Source organism: Dermochelys coriacea, chromosome 8, assembly GCF_009764565.3.
Source record: "Dermochelys coriacea isolate rDerCor1 chromosome 8, rDerCor1.pri.v4, whole genome shotgun sequence".
Lineage (NCBI taxonomy): Eukaryota > Metazoa > Chordata > Testudines > Dermochelyidae > Dermochelys > Dermochelys coriacea.
In genome coordinates, this window is record NC_050075.1 from 53,322,717 (window position 1) to 53,342,714 (window position 19,998).

Genomic DNA, 19,998 nt, shown 5'->3' on the forward strand with positions numbered 1-19,998 from the left:
CAAAGTTCTTCCTCTACGTTGGTGGGTCTTGCGCTTATTGGCAGATTTGCTCGCCTTGGAGTTCACAGCAGCCCTCAGTTTGGCCATTTTCATGAACCCACAGTCCAGGTCAACTCCTCCTGTGTCTGACTAGGAGTTGTGAGGTTTGGGGGGAATCTGGGCCCGCCCTCTACTCTGGGTTCCAGCCCAGGGCCCTGTGGTATGCAGCTGTTTAGAGTGCCTCCTGGAACAGCTGTGCAACAGCTACAACTCCCTGAGCTACTTCCCCATGGCCTCCTCGCAACACCTTCTTTATCCTCACCATAGGACCTTCCTCCTGGTGTCTGATGATACTTGTATTGCTCAGTCCTCCAACAGTATGCGTTCTCACTCTCAGCTCCTAGCGCCTCTTGCTCCTAGCTTCTCACACACACACCACAAACTGAAGTGAGCTCCTTTTTAAACCCAGGTGCCCTGATTTGCCTGCCTTAATTGATTCTAGCAGCTTCTTGATTGGCTGCAGGTGTTCTAATCAGCCTGTCTTAATTGTCTCCAGAAGGTTCCTGATTGTTCTGGAACCTTCCCTGTTCCCTTACCCAGGGAAAAGGGACCTGCTTAATCTGGGGCTAATATATTTTCCTTTGATCACTCTCCTGTAGCCCTCTGGCCTGGAGAGAGGAGGAGGGAGAGGGCTACTGCTCCTAGGCCCTGGGCTCTCCCTGCTGCTAGTGCTGTTGCTGCTCCTCTGGCTGGGCCAAATACCATCCCCTTTCTCTGCTGTCTGGTTGCTGGCCGACTGCTGGACCCCCAACCCTTGGGTGCTGCTACTGCTCCAACTGCAGCCCCTGTCAGGGGGGCCTCCTGGCCCGCTCCCGAGAAGGGGGGAGTGAGGGACCCCAGCCCCAGCCGTTGCTTCTGCAGACACGACCATCACCACCACCTGTGAGGGGTCCTTTCTGCCTGCCTGGCCACCAGGCTGCTTCCTGGGAGCTGCTGGACCCCAAAGGAGGAGGGGAAGAGGACATCCCCCTCATCCCCAAACTTTTTCACTAAGAGGGTGGTGAAACACTGGAATGCGTTACCTAGGGAGGTGGTAGAATCTCCTTCCTTAGAGGTTTTTAAGGTCAGGCTTGACAAAGCCCTAGCTGGGATGATTTAACTGGGACTTGGTCCTGCTTTGAGCAGGGGGTTGGACTAGATGACCTTCTGGGGTCCCTTCCAACCCTGATATTCTATGATTCTATGATTCTATGATCTGCTGCTGGGAAAGCGCACAGGGACTCTGCAGACCACCGTGGAGGGTGCCTTAAGGCTGAGTAACTTTTGAACTGTGCTCTTGTGGTGGGGGTCTTGAGTGTGTCTCCAGGGACACAGGGGGTGTGGCGTGGGGCTGCCCCCCGATCCATCTGTGTCCCCCCCAACCCCCACCAGTACCATCACCGCTACCCCCTCCGCCACCCCCACTGGCTGCATACCATCTGCCTCACTCCTGCCTCTGGGATTCCGCTGCTTGCTTGGCCTGCCGTGCCCTTTCACCACCTTTTGGGCCTGAAGCAGCAGCCAGCCCACACTGACTCTTTGAAAGCGCACATGGGCGCACTTCCCCCCCCATCCCCCTGGACTGGACCCCATTAGTGAGCCCCAGCTTTGTCCCCCGTTACCTGCCCCATTTTGCCCCTTGCAGCCTTCTTGCCCTCCCCTTTACCCCAGCACCTCGCTGGCTTCAGTTTTGTTTTGCCTGCCCCGCCCTTTTCCCTCTGCAGCTTTTGTTTGTTTGCCCTGCCCTGGCCTCTGAAGCTAGCTCTTCGGTTCCCTGTCCTGCCTCCGGCCTGGTTCTCCCCCTCCCCGCATGTGGTACCCCTTCCCTGATTGGCCCCTTACCCAGTGCACCTATGCCCCCGCCCATGCGCTTGTGCTCTTCCCCTGTTTGAGTTTGCCCCTATTTCACTGCACCCCCCTAACATTCTTGTAACCTCCCTCCCCTAGTGCAGCTAGAGGAGCCGGACTCCTATCCGCCATGGATACCCCCCTGTCCAGCCCCGCCTTTTTTGGCGCCCGCCTCCCCTGCCTGCAGCCTAGCGGGGAGGAGTGGTCGACCTGCCTCCCCTCTCCTCTCCTCTCTCTAGTGTTTTCTCCCCCCCCCCGCTTCTTAAGGAGGGGGACACGACGGGTGAGGCCCCTCCAGCAGCCCCAGACACCCTTCCTCCGCCTGCCCCTCCGTCACTACCCCAAGCCTCTACCTCACCCGCTGCTGCCAAACCACCTGCCCCCGCCGGGGCGCCGGCAGTGGTGGGCACTGGGGTGACCTCTGCTGCTGCTGCCATGCCTCTCGCCCCCTCAGATTCCGGGGGAGCCCCCTCAGCCGGCGGGAAGGGCCAGGGGAAAAAGAAGGAGAAGGGCCCCGCCAAAAAGACCAGGCCCTCCATGGCAGGCATGGCATCCGTTGCCTCCTGGTGCCCACCTCACCCCACGTGGAAACCTACGTGCAAGGGTGGTGGGGCGCATGGCCATTGTGGCAGCCTCCAAAACGTATGGGAAAGTCGTCTTCTTTTTAGCATCGGAGGCCGCTGCCCAGGAGGCGGTGGAGAAGGACCTGGCAGTGGGGGGGCCTGTTCGTCCCCCTGGAGCCGCTGGACGACCTGGGCGTCCGCCTCGTCCTGACCTCAGTCCCTCCCTTCCTTCCCAATGCCACCCTATTACCTGCCCTCTCGACCCTGGGGAAGCCCCTTTCTCTTTCCCTTTCCGTTCTGAGCCCTCTCTCACTGGGCTGCAAGGACCCCACTCTCCGTCACGTCCTCTCGTTCCGCCGGCAAGTGCAGCTTCAACTGCCATCGGTGGCGTGTGATGGAGAGGTGCTTGAGGAGTCCTTTTTAGTCCCCTACCAGGGGGCCCATTACTGGGTGCACTATACACGGGGGAGGCCCAGTGCTACCTCTGCCGGGCGATGGGGCACGTCCGGAGGGACTGCCCCTTGGCCCGGCAAGGAGGTGCATCCGGGACCCCCGAGCCCCGGTGGGGCGCCGGCCCCATCATCGCCGGTGCCCCTTGTTGCCCGGCACCTGGAGCCACCCCTCCTCCTACTCAGTCCTACCACTGCTCCCGCTCGGGCCCAAGGAGCGCTCCCCCCAGCACGCCCAGACGAGTGGGAGAGCCCCGCCTCTGCTGCCTGCAGTCTGGCAGGGCATCTAGAGGAGGGTGCGGCAGGGATACCACCGAGCGTGGGAGAGGGCCTGCCTCAGGGGGATTTTTCCCTCCCTCATGCTGCTCCGCCGCTGCCTCCCACAGTCCCTGAGCCATCACCCCTGCCTCCCGATCCGACCCCTGTTAGCCGGCCCCCTGATGATGCCATGGAGGGCTGGGCCCTAGTCCAGGGGAAACGGGGCAAGCGGAAGGCTCAAGCTCTGCTCCCTTCCACCGCTGCGGCAGCCCCCCGGAAGACCAGAAAAGGGGGCACCAATGCCAAGCCCTCTGTCTTGCCCACGGGCGCGTTCCATCCCCCAGTGCTGGCTGGGGAAGGCGTGGCAGCACAGGAGAGCAGTACCATCCCTCCATTAGAGCCCCTTCTCTCCAAGGCCCCCAATGGAGCCCCCCCTGCCCCGTTACCATCCGGAGCACCTGTGAGCCCCGAGGCGAGTGTCGCTTTGGGCACTGGCGGGGAGACCTCCAGGGTGGTGGAAGGAGAGCTCCCCTCCATCTACGAGGAGATCGAGGCCCTGGGTCTGACCCCAGTCACCCAGGGGGAGGACGACCCTCTGCCAGCGGGCCTCGATCTGAGCGACTTCACCCCGACCCACCCTTCTCCATGCTCCCCCCACCCCCAACTGCTGCTTCTGCTCCCGCCCCCGAGGGTTGCCTGGGCTCCTCCATCTGCCCAACCACGGGTGGCACCCTACTGTCGGCTGCCGAGCCCATTGAGGCCGGTGCCGGTGCCATGCGGCTGGGACCCAGGCCCCACGGGCTGTCCCTTGTGGGCGTGGGGCAACCGACCTCCTTCCCAGGCGGGGACCCCACTGGAGATTTTGTGGCTACTCCGCTGGCCGTGGTGCCAGAGCCCAGCATCACGGAGGGCCCCCTTCCCACCCCCGAGTCCCTTGAGCTCCACCGAGGGGGGCCAATTTCCAGTTGCGTAGCTCCTGGAGCTCAGGATCCTGCCTTTGCCCCTCACCCTGACTCTGCTTCCAACCCCTGTCCTGCTCCTACTCTGGATCCCTGCCCTGCCCTTGATGTCAACCCCGTCCCTGTCCCCTTCACCTCCCGTGATATCATTGCCGCCCCTGGGCCACCATCTCCTCGCCCCCAGAGGATAGTCGCCAGGGAGCGGCCTCTGTATTTCCCAGTCCCGACTCACCAGGGGCTGCTATCTTCCCTCCGCCGCCCCCACTTGAGCCGGGGTTTGAGGGGGGCCATGTGGTGCCAGCCCATCGGGCACCACGTCGGGGGTCCGCCCCTTGCCTGCCCGTCTCGGTGGGCCACGGGGCTGTGTCGGCGGTCCCTCCGGAGCAAAGCCGAGGGCTAGTGACCCCGGACCCCCATACGCTGCAAGAGGAGCTGCAGAAATTCCTTGAGGACGTTCGTGGCTCCCGTAACAAGGTGCAGCTCGCTCTCCAGCCATGGGGGGACTTCCATCTTATCCTCTGGGCTGCGAGGGCCCTCATGGGGGAAGGCAAAAGGACCGGTAAGCAGGGCGACGCGGCCTACCGGCGGGTCCGCCTCTTCCGTGACTCCTTACTCACCTACGGGTAGGTCACAGATTGTTGCGCGGTCCGTTGGGAGCCGCAAGCATCCCTGCCAGTGAGGATCCCCCTGAGCCCTCCTCATGACACCTCTCACCATCGCAACGTTGAACACCCGTGGCTGTAGGATGGGTCTCCGCAGGTGCCAGGTGCTCTCCTTCCTTCGGGGGGGGTACTCTGTGGTTTTCCTGCAGGAGACCCACACGGACCCGACCGCCGAAGACAGCTGGCAGCTGGATTGGGGGGACAGGGTCTACTTTAGCCATCTCACAGTTCGTACGGCTGGAGTGGCGACCTGTTCTCCCCCGACCTATGGCCCGAGGTGCTGGAGGTCGTCGAGGCTGTGCCGGGCCGTCTGCTGCATCTCCGGGTCCGTATGGAGGGGTTCGTAGTCAATCTTGTCAATGTCTATGCCCCGACATCGGGCCCGGAATGGAGCGTTTCTTTCAGCAGGCGTCCGCCTTCCTCGGCACCTTGGATCCTCGTGAGTGCCTGGTCCTGGGCGGGGACTTCAATACAACCCTTGAGGAGCGGGACCGCTCGGGGATCGAGCAGTGCCCGGCCGTCGCGGATGTCCTCCGGGGGATAGTCGACCATTGCTCCCTGGTGGACGTCTGGCGCGACCACCACCCAGACAATGTCTCGACGTTCACCTTTGTCCGGGTGGAGGTCCATCAGTCGCGCCACTCCCGGTTGCACCGCATCTACTTATCACGTTTCCACCTTTTACGGGCCTACTCCTTCAGCATTCAGCCGGCCCCGTTCTCTGATCACCACCTAGCCACCGTGACGGTCTCTCTGCGCGGAGAAGCCGGGGCCGGCCTATTGGCACTTTAACAACAGCTTGTTGGAGGATGCGGGCTTCGTGGCATCGTTCCGGGAGTTCTGGCTGGCCTGGCGAGGGCAGCAGCGTGCCTTTCCCTCGGCGCGGCAGTGGTGGGACCTGGGGAAGGTGTGCGCCCAGCTCTTCTGCCATTACTACGCGAGGGGCGCCAGCCGACGGAGGGATGCAGCGATAGGGCAGTTGGAACGGGAGGTCTTAGAGCTGGAGAGGCATCTGGCCGCCAGCCCCGAGGATTCATCCCTCTACGGGGCGTGCCGGGAGAAGTGGGAGGAGCTCCGGGCCCTCGAGGACCACCAGGCCCAGGGTGCCTTTGTTCAGTCCCACATCTGCCTCCTTCGGGAGATGGATCGCGGCTCCCGCTTCTTCTACGCTCTGGAGAAAAAGAGGGGGGCTAAGAAGCATGTCACCTGCCTCCTCGCGGAGGATGGCACCCTCCTCACGGATCCGGTGGAGATGTGCGGGAGGGCCTGGTCCTTCTACGCAGGCCTTTTCTCCTTGGATCCGACCGATCCTAACACTTGCAGAGTGCTCTGGGACGGACTCCCGACGGTCAGCATGGGAGACCGAGGCCGGCTAGAGCTGCCTCTCACTCTGGCCAAGTTTTCGGAAGCCCTCCGCCGCATGCCCACTAATAAATCTCCGGGCATAGACAGGCTGACTGTGGAGTTCTACCGGGTGTTCTGGGACGTCCTCGGCCCAGACCTAGTCACCATCTGGGCCAAGTCTTTGCAGAGCGGAGTCCTCCCTCTTTCGTGCAGGCGAGCCATGCTCGCCTTATTGCCAAAGAAGGGGGATCTCCACGATTTACGGAATTGGTGTCCCATCTCGCTCCTCAGCACGGACTACACAGCCCCCAGCTTCATGTGCAGGTGGCGGAGTCCCCCTCGGTGCTCCAGAGGTTGGTCCTGGCAGAAGTCACAAGAGTCGGAGACCTCCTGGACTACGACCAGGGAGACTGGCTAGATCCACTGATGCTCGCTCAGCGCATGGGGCTCTCCAGACCTTGTACTCCCCTGTGCGTACTTCAGGCCGCTTTGCCGCCCACTGCTTGGGTTTTCCTTGACCAGGTCCTAAGGGAGGGTGTGCCCTGACCACCCTCCACGCCAGGCCCTCCGGACCTTTTCATCGGGCCCCTGCTTCGTGGACCTGACCGGCCCCCTGCCCCTTCACCATGAGCCGGCTACCCGAGCTGCAGCCGGTCTGTTTTCAGACTGCGCCAAGGAAACATCTATACACGCTCGTGCTCCACACCCTTCATGTCCTCACCCTCGCATCCCGCCCTGACACAAAGTGGCGGGACTTCCTGCCATCCTTAGAGGGTGCGGAGCCCCGGTGGGCCGGCCTCTATTCCACATTGGTTCCGAGACCCGCTGGGGATATCAGTTGGCGGCTCCTTCACGGGGCGGTGAGCACAAGCGTGTACTTGGCGCGGTTTACCCCAATCCCAGACACCTGCCCCTTTTGCGGTGTGAGGGAAACCCTGGTGCACGGCTACCCTAGAATGCACCAGGTTGCAGCCCCTATTCTGGCTCCTCATGAATATTTTGTTAAGATTTTGGTTGCACTTTTCCCCTCACCTTCTTATCTATGCACTCCCTGTCCATGGCCCCACCAAGTCACGGGACCTCCTGGTCAACCTCCTCCTGGCCCTGGCTAAAGTGGCCATCTATAAAACCAGGGTGAGGAGGTTGGCCGATGGAGTCTCCTGTGACTGTGGGGCCTATTTCCGATCCTCCGTCTATTCACGTATCCAGGCAGAGTTCCTCTGGGCGGCGTCCGCTGATTCCCTGGACACCTTCGAGGAACAGTGGGAGCTGTCCAGGGTTTTCTGCTTGGTGTCCCCGTCTGGTTCCCTTCGTTTGACCCTTTAACCGCACCCCTGCCCCCGTTGTTCATTAGTTGTCCCCTGTAATTATTTGGCTTTCCAGGTCCTGTGGACCCCCCTCTTGGGCTGAGGGGGGATCCTTTAGCAGTGGACAGGCTTTGCCCACCCACTTCCTGGATCCCAATATGGTTAGTGCTGTTGCTGCTCCAGCTGCTCCCCTGGCTGGGCCAAATACCCTCCCCCTTCTCTGCTACATAGTTGCTGGCCGGCTGCTGGACCCCCAACCCTCGGGTGCTGCTACTGCTCCAACTGCAGCCCCTGTCAAGCGGGCCTCCTGGCCCACTCCTGAGAAGGGGGAGTGAGGGACCCCAGCCCCAGCCGTTGCTTCTGCAGACACGACCATCACCACCACCTGTGAGGGGTCCTTTCTGCCTGCCTGGTCACCGGGCTGCTGCCTGGGAGCTGCTGGACCCCGAAGGAGGAGGGGAAGAGGCCATCTGCTGCTGGGAGAGCGCATAGGGACTCTGCAGACCACCGTGGAGGGGGCCTTAAGGCTGAGTAACTTTTGAACTGTGCTCTTGTGGTGGGGGTTTTGACTGTGTTTGTGGGGACACGGGATGTGGCGTGGAGCCTGCCTCCCAGTCCATCTGTGTCGTCCCACCCCAACCACCACCACCACTGTCGTCACTGCCCCCTCCACCACCCCCAGTGGACACTTACCACCTGCCTCAAGCTCCTGCCTCTGGGACTCCACTGCTTGCTTGGCTGGCTGCGCCCTTTTTCCACCTTTTTGGGCCTGAAGCGGCAGCCAGCCCATACTGACTCTTTAGTGCAAGCGCACGTGAGCGCACGTGACCCCCCCCTTAGACTGACCCCCTTCAGCAAGCCCCCTAGCTTTGTCCCTTGCTGTCTGACCCATTTTGCCCCTTGCAGCCTTTTGCCCTCCTTTTTACCACAGTACCTTGCTAGCTTCAGTTTATTTGCCTGCCCCGCCCTTTTCCTTCTGCAGCTTTTGTTTGTTTGCCCCGCCCTAGCCTCTGCCGCCAGCCCTTTGGTTCCCTGTCCTATCTCCAGCCTGGTTCTCCCCTCTCCCCACGTGGTCCCCTGCCCTGATTGACCCCTTACTCAGTGCGCCCATGCCCCCGCCCATGTGCTTGTGCCCTTCCCCTGTTTGAGTTTGCCCCTATCTCACTGCACTCCCCTAACGTTGTTATGACCCCCCTCCCCTAGTGCAGCTAGAGGAGCCGGATTCCTATCATGAGTCGGTGACTGTCCCCCACAAGCCCTTGATAGCCCCCCTGTCCAGCCCATCCCTTTTGTCGCCTTCCTCCCCTGCCTGCAGCCTAGCGGGGAGGAGTGGTCGACCTGCCTCCCCCATCCCCTCCTCTCTCTGGTGTTTTTTCCTCCCTCTCTGCTCATTATGGCAGGGGACACGGCGGGTGGGTCCCCTCCAGCAGCCCCAGCTGCCCCTCCCCCGCCTGACCCTCTATCACCCCCCCAAGCCTCTACCTCAACCGCTGCTGCCAAACCACCTGCCACCAGCCCCGCTGACCTCCGCTAGTGCCAAGTCCCTCACCCCCTCAGGCGGCAGGAAGGGCCAGGGTAAGAAGAATGGGAAGGGCCCCACTAAAAAGACCAGGCCCTCCATGGCAGGGGCTGCCCCCACCGGCCGCAGCCCCACCACTGGCTGTGTCGTCCCTCCCCACTGTTTCCTCCACCAGCTCTGCGGGTGTCCCTCCCCCGGCCCCCAGGGCGTACGCCTAGATGGCAGCATCCCCCCTGCCTGCCGCTACGTCATCTCTCGCGCCCACTGCCTCCGCTACCAGCTATAGCAGCCGGGGCCCCTTTCCCACCATGACCAGGAAGCACGGCGTCTGTTGCCTTCTGGTGCCCGCCTCACCCCATGTGGAGACCTACATGCAGGCATTGGTGACGGTGGTGAGGCCCATGGCCAGTGTGGCAGCCTCCAAAATGTATGGGAAGGTCGTTGTCTTCTTAGCATTGGAGGCCACCACCCAGGCGGTGGTGGAGAAGGGCCTGGCAGTGGGGGGGGTGTTCGTCCCCCTGCAGCCGCTAGAGGACCTGGGTGTCTGCCTGGTCCTGACCTCTGTCCTTCCTTTTCTTCCCAATGCCGCTCTGTTACCAGCCCTCTCCACCCTGGGGAAACCCATCTCTGTTGTCAGCCCTCTCCCGTTGGGCTGCAAAGACCCTGCCCTCCGTCACGTCCTCTCGTTCCGCCGGCAAGTGCAGTTTCAACTGTCGCCGCCGGCGCATGACGGAGAGGTACTCGAGGGGTCATTTCTGGTCCCCTACCAGGGGGCCCATTACTGGGTGCATTATTCCACGGGGGAGGCCAGGTGCTACCTCTGCTGGGCGATGGGGCACGTCCGGAGGGACTGCCCCCTGGCCCGGCAAGGGGGGGCATCTGGGACTCCTGAGCCCCGGTAGGAGGCCAGCCCTGTCATTGCCGATGCCCCAGGCTGCCCGGTGCCCGGAGCCGCCCCTCTTCCTCCTCAGTCCACCAGTGCTCCCACTCGGGCCCAAGGGGTACTTCCCCCAGCACACCCAGACGAGCGGGAGAGCCCCACCTCTGCTGCCTACAATCCGGTGGGGCTCCTAGAGGAGGGTGCAGCAGGGATACCGCCAAGCCTGGGAGCGGGCCCGCCCCAGGGGGAAATTCCCTCCCTCATGCTGCCCCACTGCTGCCTCCCACAGTCCCTGAGCCATCACCCCAGCCCCCCGACCCGACCCGACCCCTGTTAGCCGGCACCCAGATGATGCCACGGAGGGCTGGACCCTAGTCCAGGGGAAGCGGGGCAAGCGGAAGGCTCAAGCTCCGCTCCTCTCCACCGATGCAGAAGCTCCCCGGAAGACCAGAAAGGGGGGCACTGATGCTGAGCCTTCTGCCTTGCCCGCGGGTGCGTTCCATCCACCGGTGCCAGCTGGGGAAGGCATGGCAGCACAGAAGAGCAATACCTCCCCTCCATTGGAGTCCCTCCCCTCCAAGCCCCTAATGGAGCCCCTCCTGCCCTGTTACCATCTGGAGCCCCTGTGAGCCCCGAGGCGAGTGTCGCTTCAGGCACTGGCAGGGAGAACTCCGGGGTGGTGGAAGGAGAGCTCCCTTCCATCTACAAGGAGATCGAGGCCCTGGGTCTGACCCCGGTCACCCGGGGGAGGACGACCCTATGCCAGCGGGCCTCAATCTGAGCGACGTCATCTCAGCCTCCCCTTCTCCATGCTCCCTCCCCGTAACCGCTGCTTCCGCTCCCACCTCCGAGGGTTCCCTGGGCTCCTCCATCTGCCTGGCCGCAGGTGACACCCTGCTATCGGCCGCCGAGCCCACTGAGGCGATGGCCGGTGCCATGCGGCTGGGACCCCGAGCCCTATGTGATATCCCTCGTGGGCATGGGGCAACCGACCTTCTTCCTGGGCGGGGACCCCACTGAAGACTGTCCACCTTTCGATGCTGTGGCTACTACACCAGCCATGGAGCCAGAGCCCAGCATCATGGAGGGCCCCCTTCCCACCCTCCCGATCCCTGAGCTTGCCCAAGAGGGGCCATTTTGCAGCGGCCTGGCCACTGGGGCCCAGGATCCTGCCTTTGCCCCTCTCCCTGATTCTGCTCCCGACCCCTGCCCTGCTCTTACATTGGATCCCTGCCCTGCCCTGCCCCGATGCCAACCCTGTCCCTATCCCCTCCACCTCCCGTGATGCCATTGCCACTCCTGGGGCCATCATTTCCTCACTCCCAGAGGATAGTCCTCAGGGAACGGCCTCTGTCTTTCCCTGTCCCGACTCACCAGGGGTTTCTGTCTTCCCTCCACCGCCCCCACTTGAGCCAGGGTTTGAGGGGGGCCGCATGGCGCTAGCCCATAGGGCGCCACATCAGGGGGCCGCCTCTTGCCTGCCCGTCTTGGTGGGCCACAGGGTTGTGTCGGGGGTCCCTCCGGAGGATAGCCAGGGGCTAGTGACCCTGGCCCCCCATACGCTGCGAGAGGAGCTGGGGGAGTTCCTTGAGGACATCCATGGCTCCCGTAACAAAGTGCAGCTCGCTCTCCAGCCAGGGGGGACTTCCATCAAATCCTCCGGGCCACGAGGGCCCTCATGAGAGAGGGTAAAAGGACCGGGAAGCAGGCCACCGCGGCCTACCAGCGGGTCCGCCACTTCCATGACTCCTTACTCACCTACGGGTAGGTCACGGATTGTTGTGCGATCTGTTGGGAGCCACAAGCGTCCCTGCCGGCGAGGATCCCCCCCGCCCCCCAGCCCTCCTCATGGCACCTCTCACCATCGCAACGTTGAACACCCAGGGCTGTAGGATGGGTCTCCGCAGGTGCCAGGTGCTCTCCTTCCTTTGGGGGGGGTACTCTGTGGTTTTCCTGCAGGAGACCCATACAGATCCGGCTGCCAAAGATAGCTGGCAGCTGGACTGGGGGGACAGGGTCTACTTTAGCCATCTCACAATTTGTACAGCTGGAGTGGTGACCCTGTTCTCCCCCAAACTACGGCCCGAGGAGCTGGGGGTTGCCGAGGCTGTGCCAGGCTGCCTGCTGCACCTCCAAGGCCGTATGAAGGGGGTTTGTGGTCAACCTTGTTAATGTCTATGCCCCAACATTGGGCCCGGAGCAGCTGCGTTTCTTTTAGCAGATGTCCACCTTCCTCGGCACCTTGGATCCTCACGAGTGCCTGGTCCTGGGCAGGACTTTAATACAACCCTCGAGGAGCGGGACCGCTTGGGGACCGAGGAGTGCCCGGCCGCAGCGGATGTCCTCCGGGAGATAGTTGACCATCGCTCCCTGGTGGACATCTGTCGCGACCACCACCCGGACGACGTCTCGACGTTCACCTTTGTCCAGGTGGAGGCGCATCGGTCACATCACTCCCGGTTGAACCGCATTTATTTATCACGCTTCCATGTTTCACAGGCCTACTCCTCCAGCATCCAGCCGACCCCATTCTCCGATCATCATTTAGCCACCGTGATGGCCTCTCTCTGCGCAGAGAGGCCGGGGCTGGCCTATTGGCATTTTAAGAACAGCTTGTTGGAGGATGTGGGCTTCGTGGCATCCTTCCGGGAGTTCTGGCTGGCCTGGCGAGGGCAGCAGCGTGCCTTTCCCTCAGCGCGGCGGTGGTGGGACCTGGGGAAGGTGTGTGCCCGGCTCTTCTGCTGTGACTACACGAGGGGCGCCAGCCAACGGAGGGATGCGGCGATAGGGCAGTTGAACAGGAGGTCTTAGAGCTGGAGAGGCGTCTGGTCGCCAGCCCCGAGGAACCATCCCTCTGTGGGGCGTGCTGGAAGAAGCGGGAGGAGCTCCGGGCCCTCGAAGACCACCGGGCCCAGGGTGCCTTTGTTCGATCCCGCATCCTCCTCCCTCGGGAGATGGATCGCGACTCCCGCTTTTTCTATGCCCTGGAGAAAAAGAGGGGGGGCCAAGAAGCATGTCACCTGCTCCCTAGCAGAGGACGGCACCCCCCCAAATGGATCCAGCGGAGATGTGCGGGAGGGCCAGGGCCTTCTACGCAGGCCTTTTCTTCCTGGATCCGACCGATCCTAATGCTTGCAGAGTGCTCTGGGACGAACTCTTGACAGTCAGCATGGGCGACCGAGACCGGCTAGAGCTGCCTCTCACTCTGGCCAAGTTTTCGGAAGCCCTCCGCCGCATGCCCACTAATAAATCTCCGGGCATAGACAGGCTGACTGTGGAGTTCTACCGGGTGTTCTGGGACGTCCTCGGCCCAGACCTAGTTACCGTCTGGGCCGAGTCTTTGCAGAACGGGGTCCTCCCTTTTTCATGCAGGCGAGCCATGCTCGCCTTATTGCCAAAAAAGGGGGACCGCCGCGATTTATGAAATTTGCGTCCCGTCTCACTCCTCAGCATGGACTACAAGGTTGTAGCGAAAGCCATCTCACTGCGGGTAGGGTCCATGCTGGCAGACGTGGTCCACCCAGACCAGACCTACACCGTCCTGGGCCGCACCATCTTCAAAAACCTGTATCTGGCCCAGGATCTCTTGGAACTCGGGTGTAGGGATGGTGTGTCGTTCGCACTCCTGTCCTTGGAACAGGAGAAGGCGTTCAACAGGGTAGACCACGGGTATCTCCTGAGCACTCTGCGAGCATTTGGCTTTGGACCCCAGTTTGTGGGTTTTCTCCAGGTGCTGTACGCCTCCGCAGAGTGTCAAGTTAAGCTCAACTGGACCCTGACCGAACCAGTCAGCTTTGGGTGAGGAGTACGGCAGGGGTGCCCCTCTCGGGCCAGCTGTACACTGTGGCGATCGAGCCCTTCCTCTGTCTCCTCCACAGGAGGTTGATGGGGTTGGTGCTGTGGAAGCTGAAGCTGTGGCTGGTCCTGTCAGCGTACGCTGACGATGTGCTCCTCGTGGTCCAGGACCCGGGCGATATGGTGCAGGTGAAGGCTTCCCAGGCCATCTACTCGGCCGCAGCTTCCGCCCAAGTCAACTGGGTCAAGAGCTCTGGCTTGGTGGTAGGGGACTGGTGGCAGGCGAGCTCCCTCCCACCCACCCGCGCTACAGGCCATCCGGTGGAGTACGGGTCCGCTGCTCTATCTTGGCATTTACCTTTCTGCCACGCATCCCTCTCCGCCAGAGAACTGGCACAATTTAGAGGGTGGGGTGATAGAGCGGCTCCAGAAATGGACAGGACTACTCTGGTGCCTCTTCCTTCGAGGGAGTGCACTGGTGCTTAATCAACTAGTCCTGTCCATGCTCTGGTACCGGCTCAACACCCTGGTCCCGGCCCCGGGTTTCCTGGCCAACCTCCGGACGTTGACTCTGGAGTTCTTCTGATCAGGACTGCACTGGGTCTCTGCAGAGGTTCTCGATCTACCCCTGGAGGAGGAGGGGCAGGGCCTGAAGTATCTCCACACTCAGGTCCATGTCTTCCATCTCCAAGCCCTGCAGAGGCTCCTTTATGGTGCAGGTAGTCCGGCGTGGAGCATACTGGCATACACCTGCCTGCGCCGCTTCCGAGGGCTCTGATATGACCAGCAGCTCCTTTAACCTCCATCCGAGAGGTCTTCAGCAAGACCTCTCCGGGCTGCCGGTCTTCTACCAGGACCTTCTCCGGACCTGGGAACTGTTTACAGCGACCAGGTCCGTGGTGGCCTCCGTGGGGGCAGATCTCCTTGCGGAGCCCCTGCTACACAACCCCCAGCTCCGCGTGCAGGTGGCAGAGTCCCCCTCAGTGCGCCAGAGGTTGGTCCTGGCAGAAGTCACAAGAGTCGGAGACCTCCTGGACTACGACTGGGGAGACTGGCTGGATCCCCTGACGCTCGCTCAGCACATGGGGCTCTCCAGACCTTGTACTTCCCTGCGCGTACTTCAGGAGGTGAAGGCCGCTTTGCCACCCAATGTTCGGGTTTACCTTGACCGGGTCCTGCACGAGGGCACACCCTGCCCATCCTCCACCCCAGGCCCGCCAGACCTTTTCATTGGGCCCCTGCCCTGTGGACCCATCCGACCCCCCCATCCCTTCACCGTGAGCCAGCTGCACGAGCTGCATCCAGTCTGCTTCCAGACCGCTCCAAGGAAACATCTATACACGGTCATGCTCCACATCCTTCATGCCCCCATTCTCATGTCCCACCCCGATACAAAATGGCGGGACCTCCTGCCACCTTTGGAGGGTGAGGAGCCCCGGTGGGCCAGCCTATATTCAACCTTGGTCCCGAGGCCCGCCGGGGATATCAGTTGGCGGCTCCTTCACGGAGCCGTGAGCACAGGCGTGTACTTGGCCCAGTTCACCCCTATCCCAGACACCTGCCCCTTTTGCAGCGTGAGGGAAACCCTGGCACACATATACCTGGAGCGTGCCAGGCTGCAGCCCCTATTCCGGCTCCTCACCAATATTTTATTACAGTTTTGGTTGCACTTTTCCCCTCACCTTTTTATTTATGCACTCCCTATCCATGGCCCCACAAAGTCACGGGATCTCCTGGTCAACCTCCTCCTGGCCCTAGCTAAAATGGCCATCTATAAAACCAAAGTGAGGAGGTTGGCCGATGGAGTCTCCTGTGACTGTGGGGCCTATTTCCGATCCTCGGTCCATTCACGTATCCGGGCAGAGTTCCTCTGGGCGGCGTCCACTGACTCCCTTGACGCCTTTGAGGAGCAGTGGGCGCTGTCCGAGGTTCTCTGCTCGGTGTCCCCATCCAGTTCCCTTCGTTTGACCCTTTGACCACGCTCCTGTCCCTGTTGTTTCATTAGTTGTCCCCCGGATTTATTTGGTGTCCAGGTCCTGTGGATCCCCCTCTTAGGCTGGGGGGGATCCTTTAGCAGTGGGCAGGCTTTGCCCACCCACTTCCCAGATCCCAATAGGATCACTCTCCTGTAGCCAACTGGCCTGACCCTGTCACAGTCTAAAGTTCTGTCTCAAATCTCATGCAAACTAGGACAGGAAGTATTTATTGATCTTTCACTATGATTCCTGAATATTACAGGTTGTTAGAGCAAAGGGTGATATGCAAGTAATCCCACAACTAGAATACAGTGGTTATATTAGGTACTTGGATATGTTGAGGATCAAGGCCTGTATGTAATTTGTCTTAAAATATAAAGGAATAAAAGTGGTTCAGAAAAATTAGTAAACTTCTAAAAAAAAAAAAAAAAATTTAAAAAAAAAAGATAAAGCCCTTTCCTTACATTTTGAAATGAGCACTTTATGAACTCCCAAAAATCTCTTTTTTAATCTGGTCTTTGTAGGTGCTTATGCAGCTATTGCAACCCAATGTTAGAAATTCTGAGGTGTTATATTTTTAAGAAATCTTTTCCATATTTCTCTATTCCACTACCTGTTGAATCTGTGATTGGAGACAGTTTTGTTTTAAATCAAAACCAAGTAAAAGTACAATAAAACTAAAAACCCGGTGAAAAAAACTCTTAAAAGTCTCTGACAGGTAAATGAACAATTGCTATGCAAACGTTAGCTGCAGAAGGAGAACCAGGGTAAAAACAAAAAATAACAAGAAATAAATTTAGGTCTGGTTCTCATATGGGGAAGTTTGACCATGTCTAAATCGGTTTAGAAACTGATTTAGTCAAATCACTGCAACACTTATGTGGATGCTTTATTTCAGTTTAGGAAGCTATAGATTGATTTAACTTAAATTGGTCAGGAATTGGTGAATAAGTGTTTCCACAAAAGAGGGCTGCATCGATTTAATTAAATTAGTTTCAAAACAGATTTAGTTAAATCAGTATAAATCTCTTGTGTAGACAAACCTTAGGTAACTGGGAGACTTAAATACTGACAATCATATATATTATACTTAATATGGCATGTGTCTAGCTCTGGTGATCATCTCTACCTTACTAGAAAATCTTACTTTAGGGTCCCAGAGTCTTCTATCTGGAGAAGGGAGATGGAAGAGAGTGCCAAGTTTAACCTCTGTGTGTTATATTTTCTCTGCATGAAGCCTATAGCCATCAGTGGTTGTACAAATGGTATTGAAGAATTAATCCCAATAAACGTGAAAGTTAGTGATGGGATTGGCTCTGCTTCTCCTTGGTCATTTGGCAGGTATCCTTGCTCTGTGTTGAACATGTAAGCTGACCTGTCCTATTTTACTCTTTGTTTCTCAGGCCTATTACTATTGTGCCATTGTGGAGGATGTAATCCTGCGCTTTGCCTGGACCATCCAGATCTCCCTCACTTCCATGCAAATCTTTCCTTATGCTGGGGACATCATCTCTACTGTCTTTGCACCACTTGAGGTTTTCCGGTAAGGTGGCTCAGCTAAACAGTATTTCAAACTGCTTGTATATCCCTTTTGTTTTACAAACAATAACACCAGAAAGGTGGGGAAGTCCCTGGCTTTCCATAGGCTCCTGGAGCTGTTGTTTGAAAAGCCACAAACTGATGAAAACACAAAGCGCCAAGACTCAGAATATGCACTAAGTCTGAGCAAATTGCTGGCTGAAAGAATGCTATGGAATCTTTCACTGATCCATCTGGGATTCAGAGACCTCTGAAAACACATAGGTCTGACCATAGGTAGGCTGAGACCTGGGTTCTACCTCACTGTGTTGTATTTGCTAGGGGCCAAGGTCTTGCCTGAGTTTATTGTGGGAATTTAGCAAGCTCACATTTTAAGCATTTTCACTGGTAAAAATTATTGAAATGTCACTTCAAGGCTAAATTTACAAATTTTCCCAAATCTTTTCTGCTTTTGCAAATGATTAAAAAATGGAATTCTTACTGTGATCAGGCACTTCCAGAGCATTAATGCTGTCTGCATTTTTGCGTTATATCAGGAATCACATGTCTGCTTGAGATGAGCAAAACAGCTTGCTTTTGAATCTCACTGGGTGGGGGGTTTTATTTGTATTTATTCTTCCTAATTGATAATCCTTGGGCTACCTTGACACCAGCCATGCTGGGGTAATCCTCGCTGTTTAAAACTATGAATGATTCCACCAAAACTGTTTGCTTCCCTGGAAAAGTCCATCAATCTACTGCTGTGAAGTAATGTAACAGGTTGCTCCTTGTTAGTCATTCACCTTCCTGGCCATCTACTTCTCTCCAATCTGTCAATTTACAGGGCCTTGCCCTCATAGGGGCTATATGTAATCCTTGGGAAGTGTATGCAGTAGCATCTATGGGACTACATCACTGCTTTGCCAAAAATTGGTGAGAGCTGTGAAAGCAGTACTTAGTTTTTATATTATTCCTTTTTTCCTTCCCTCTCTCCTTCCAGGCGGTTTGTGTGGAATTTCTTCCGTCTGGAGAATGAGCATGTGAACAACTGTGGCGAGTTCCGTGCTGTCCGGGACATCTCAGTGGCACCAATGAATGCTGATGATCAGACACTACTAGAGCAGATGATGGACCAGGAAGATGGTGTCCGAAACCGCCAGAAGAACAAGCTGTGGAAGCGTAGCCAGAGCGTGTCCCTGCGCCGACCTAATCTTTCTTCACAGTATGTATTCCTTTGTCCTCTTGCATAACAAAATTTGAAGGGATTAATTTATTAATAAGTATTTGAAGTGCCATGTTGGAGACATAACTCTAAATAGTTTGAAAAGAGAGGACTGACCCAGCTAGTAAATAAATACAGTGGCATTTTTACCCTCTCACGCCCAGTCTCTGTAGCATTGAATCAGTGTGCTTTGTTCAATAAGGTTGACTAACCAAGTGTACTTTTGTCAGGTACAGAGTTCTGTTTAGATAAACACATTTAAGGCACAGTTTATCCCTCAGACATGCAGTGAAGCAAGGTATGTCATAAGATAAGCTGTGTGTGTGTGAAGCACAGTGACAGATTGAACAAAAAATATGCACAGTAGTATATGTCCACTATTCTGAGGACAGGATTGATTGCCTAAGGCCTTGTCTACACTGCCACTTTATAGTGCTGCAACTTTCTCGCTTAGGGGTGTGAAAAAACACACCCCTGAGCGCTGCAAAGTGGCAGTGTAGACAGTGCACCAGCACTGGGAGCTACTCCCCTCATGGGAGTGGGTTTTTTACAGCGCTGGGAGAGCTCTCTGCCAGTGCTGCTGCCGTATCTACATAGCCATGTTAAAGCGATGCTGCGGCAGCTCTCTAACATTGCTAGTGAAGACGTACCCTAATGTATGTAACTGTATGCAGTGTTTAGTGTGAGTGTCTGTCTACAATACCTATAGGAATGGGATTCCTTCTATAAAGTCATGGGCGCTGACTCGGGATGCTCCGGGGTTCAAGCACCAACGCAAAAAAAAAGATTGGGTGCTCGGCACCCAGGAGCCAGAGCTTGGGTGTGGAATGTGATGAGTTCTGTGCTGCTAACACCTTCTGCCCTTGAGGCAGGGAGTTTGTTTATAAGCAGAGGCAGGGTGATTAAGATAACAAAAGGCTCAGCATTACATTAAATTAAGAATTATTAGATGATCCTGAAAGTGTTGCCAAGTATTCCAGTTAAAAGATAGGAAACAAAGGGTAGGAATAATGGTCGGTTTTCAGAATGGAGAGAGGTAAATAGTGGGACCAGTGCTGTTCAACATATTCATAAGTGATCTGAAAAAGGGATAAACAGTGAGGTGGCAAAGTTCGCAGATGATACAAAATTACTCAAAATAGATAAGTCCAAAGTTAACTGCAAAGAGTTACAAAGGGATCTTACAAAACTGGCAACAAAATGGCAGATGAAATTCCACGTTAAATGCGAAGTAATGCACATGGCAAAATATAATCCCAACTATACATACAAAATGATGGTGCCTAAATTAGCAGTTACCCACCAAGAAAAAGATCTTGGAGTCATACGCAGTACTCTGGAAGCCCTATGATTCCATAGTACTGCAAACTTATAAGAATCCTTCTCATTGTGCCTGCATCATCCTGAACTCATTTGCCAGCTTCAGAAGACTTAAAAATTATCTCCAGTCATCAATGGGACAGATGCAACTGAAAAATGTAGCTGTCCTTAACGTGTATCAACACAGTACCAGGGAACTAGATGTGAATAAGATTGCTGACAGTTTCATCCAGAAAGCTACAGTGAGACATAATGTCTTTAAACTGGGATGTTAGTGAAGACAGCTTGTAGATGATTGCAATGATTTTAATATACTGTAATTCATGATAATGTAATTATGTAGTTTATAACAATTTAATC

The 19,998-nt window shown here is 57.2% G+C and overlaps 1 protein-coding gene across 2 annotated transcripts in view; it reads left to right on the top strand.

Moving 5' to 3' along the window:
• Positions 1–19,998, top strand: part of XPR1 (xenotropic and polytropic retrovirus receptor 1) — a 227,981-nt gene that overhangs the window by 199,806 nt on the left and 8,177 nt on the right. The window contains exons 13-14 of one of the 2 annotated variants that reach the window (XM_038412656.2): positions 16,982–17,121; positions 18,097–18,318. In XM_038412656.2, the coding sequence (XP_038268584.1) occupies positions 16,982–17,121; positions 18,097–18,318 (362 nt within the window). The remainder of the gene's footprint in view (positions 1–16,981; positions 17,122–18,096; positions 18,319–19,998) is intronic. The other variant, XM_043491391.1, reaches the window with a different exon arrangement.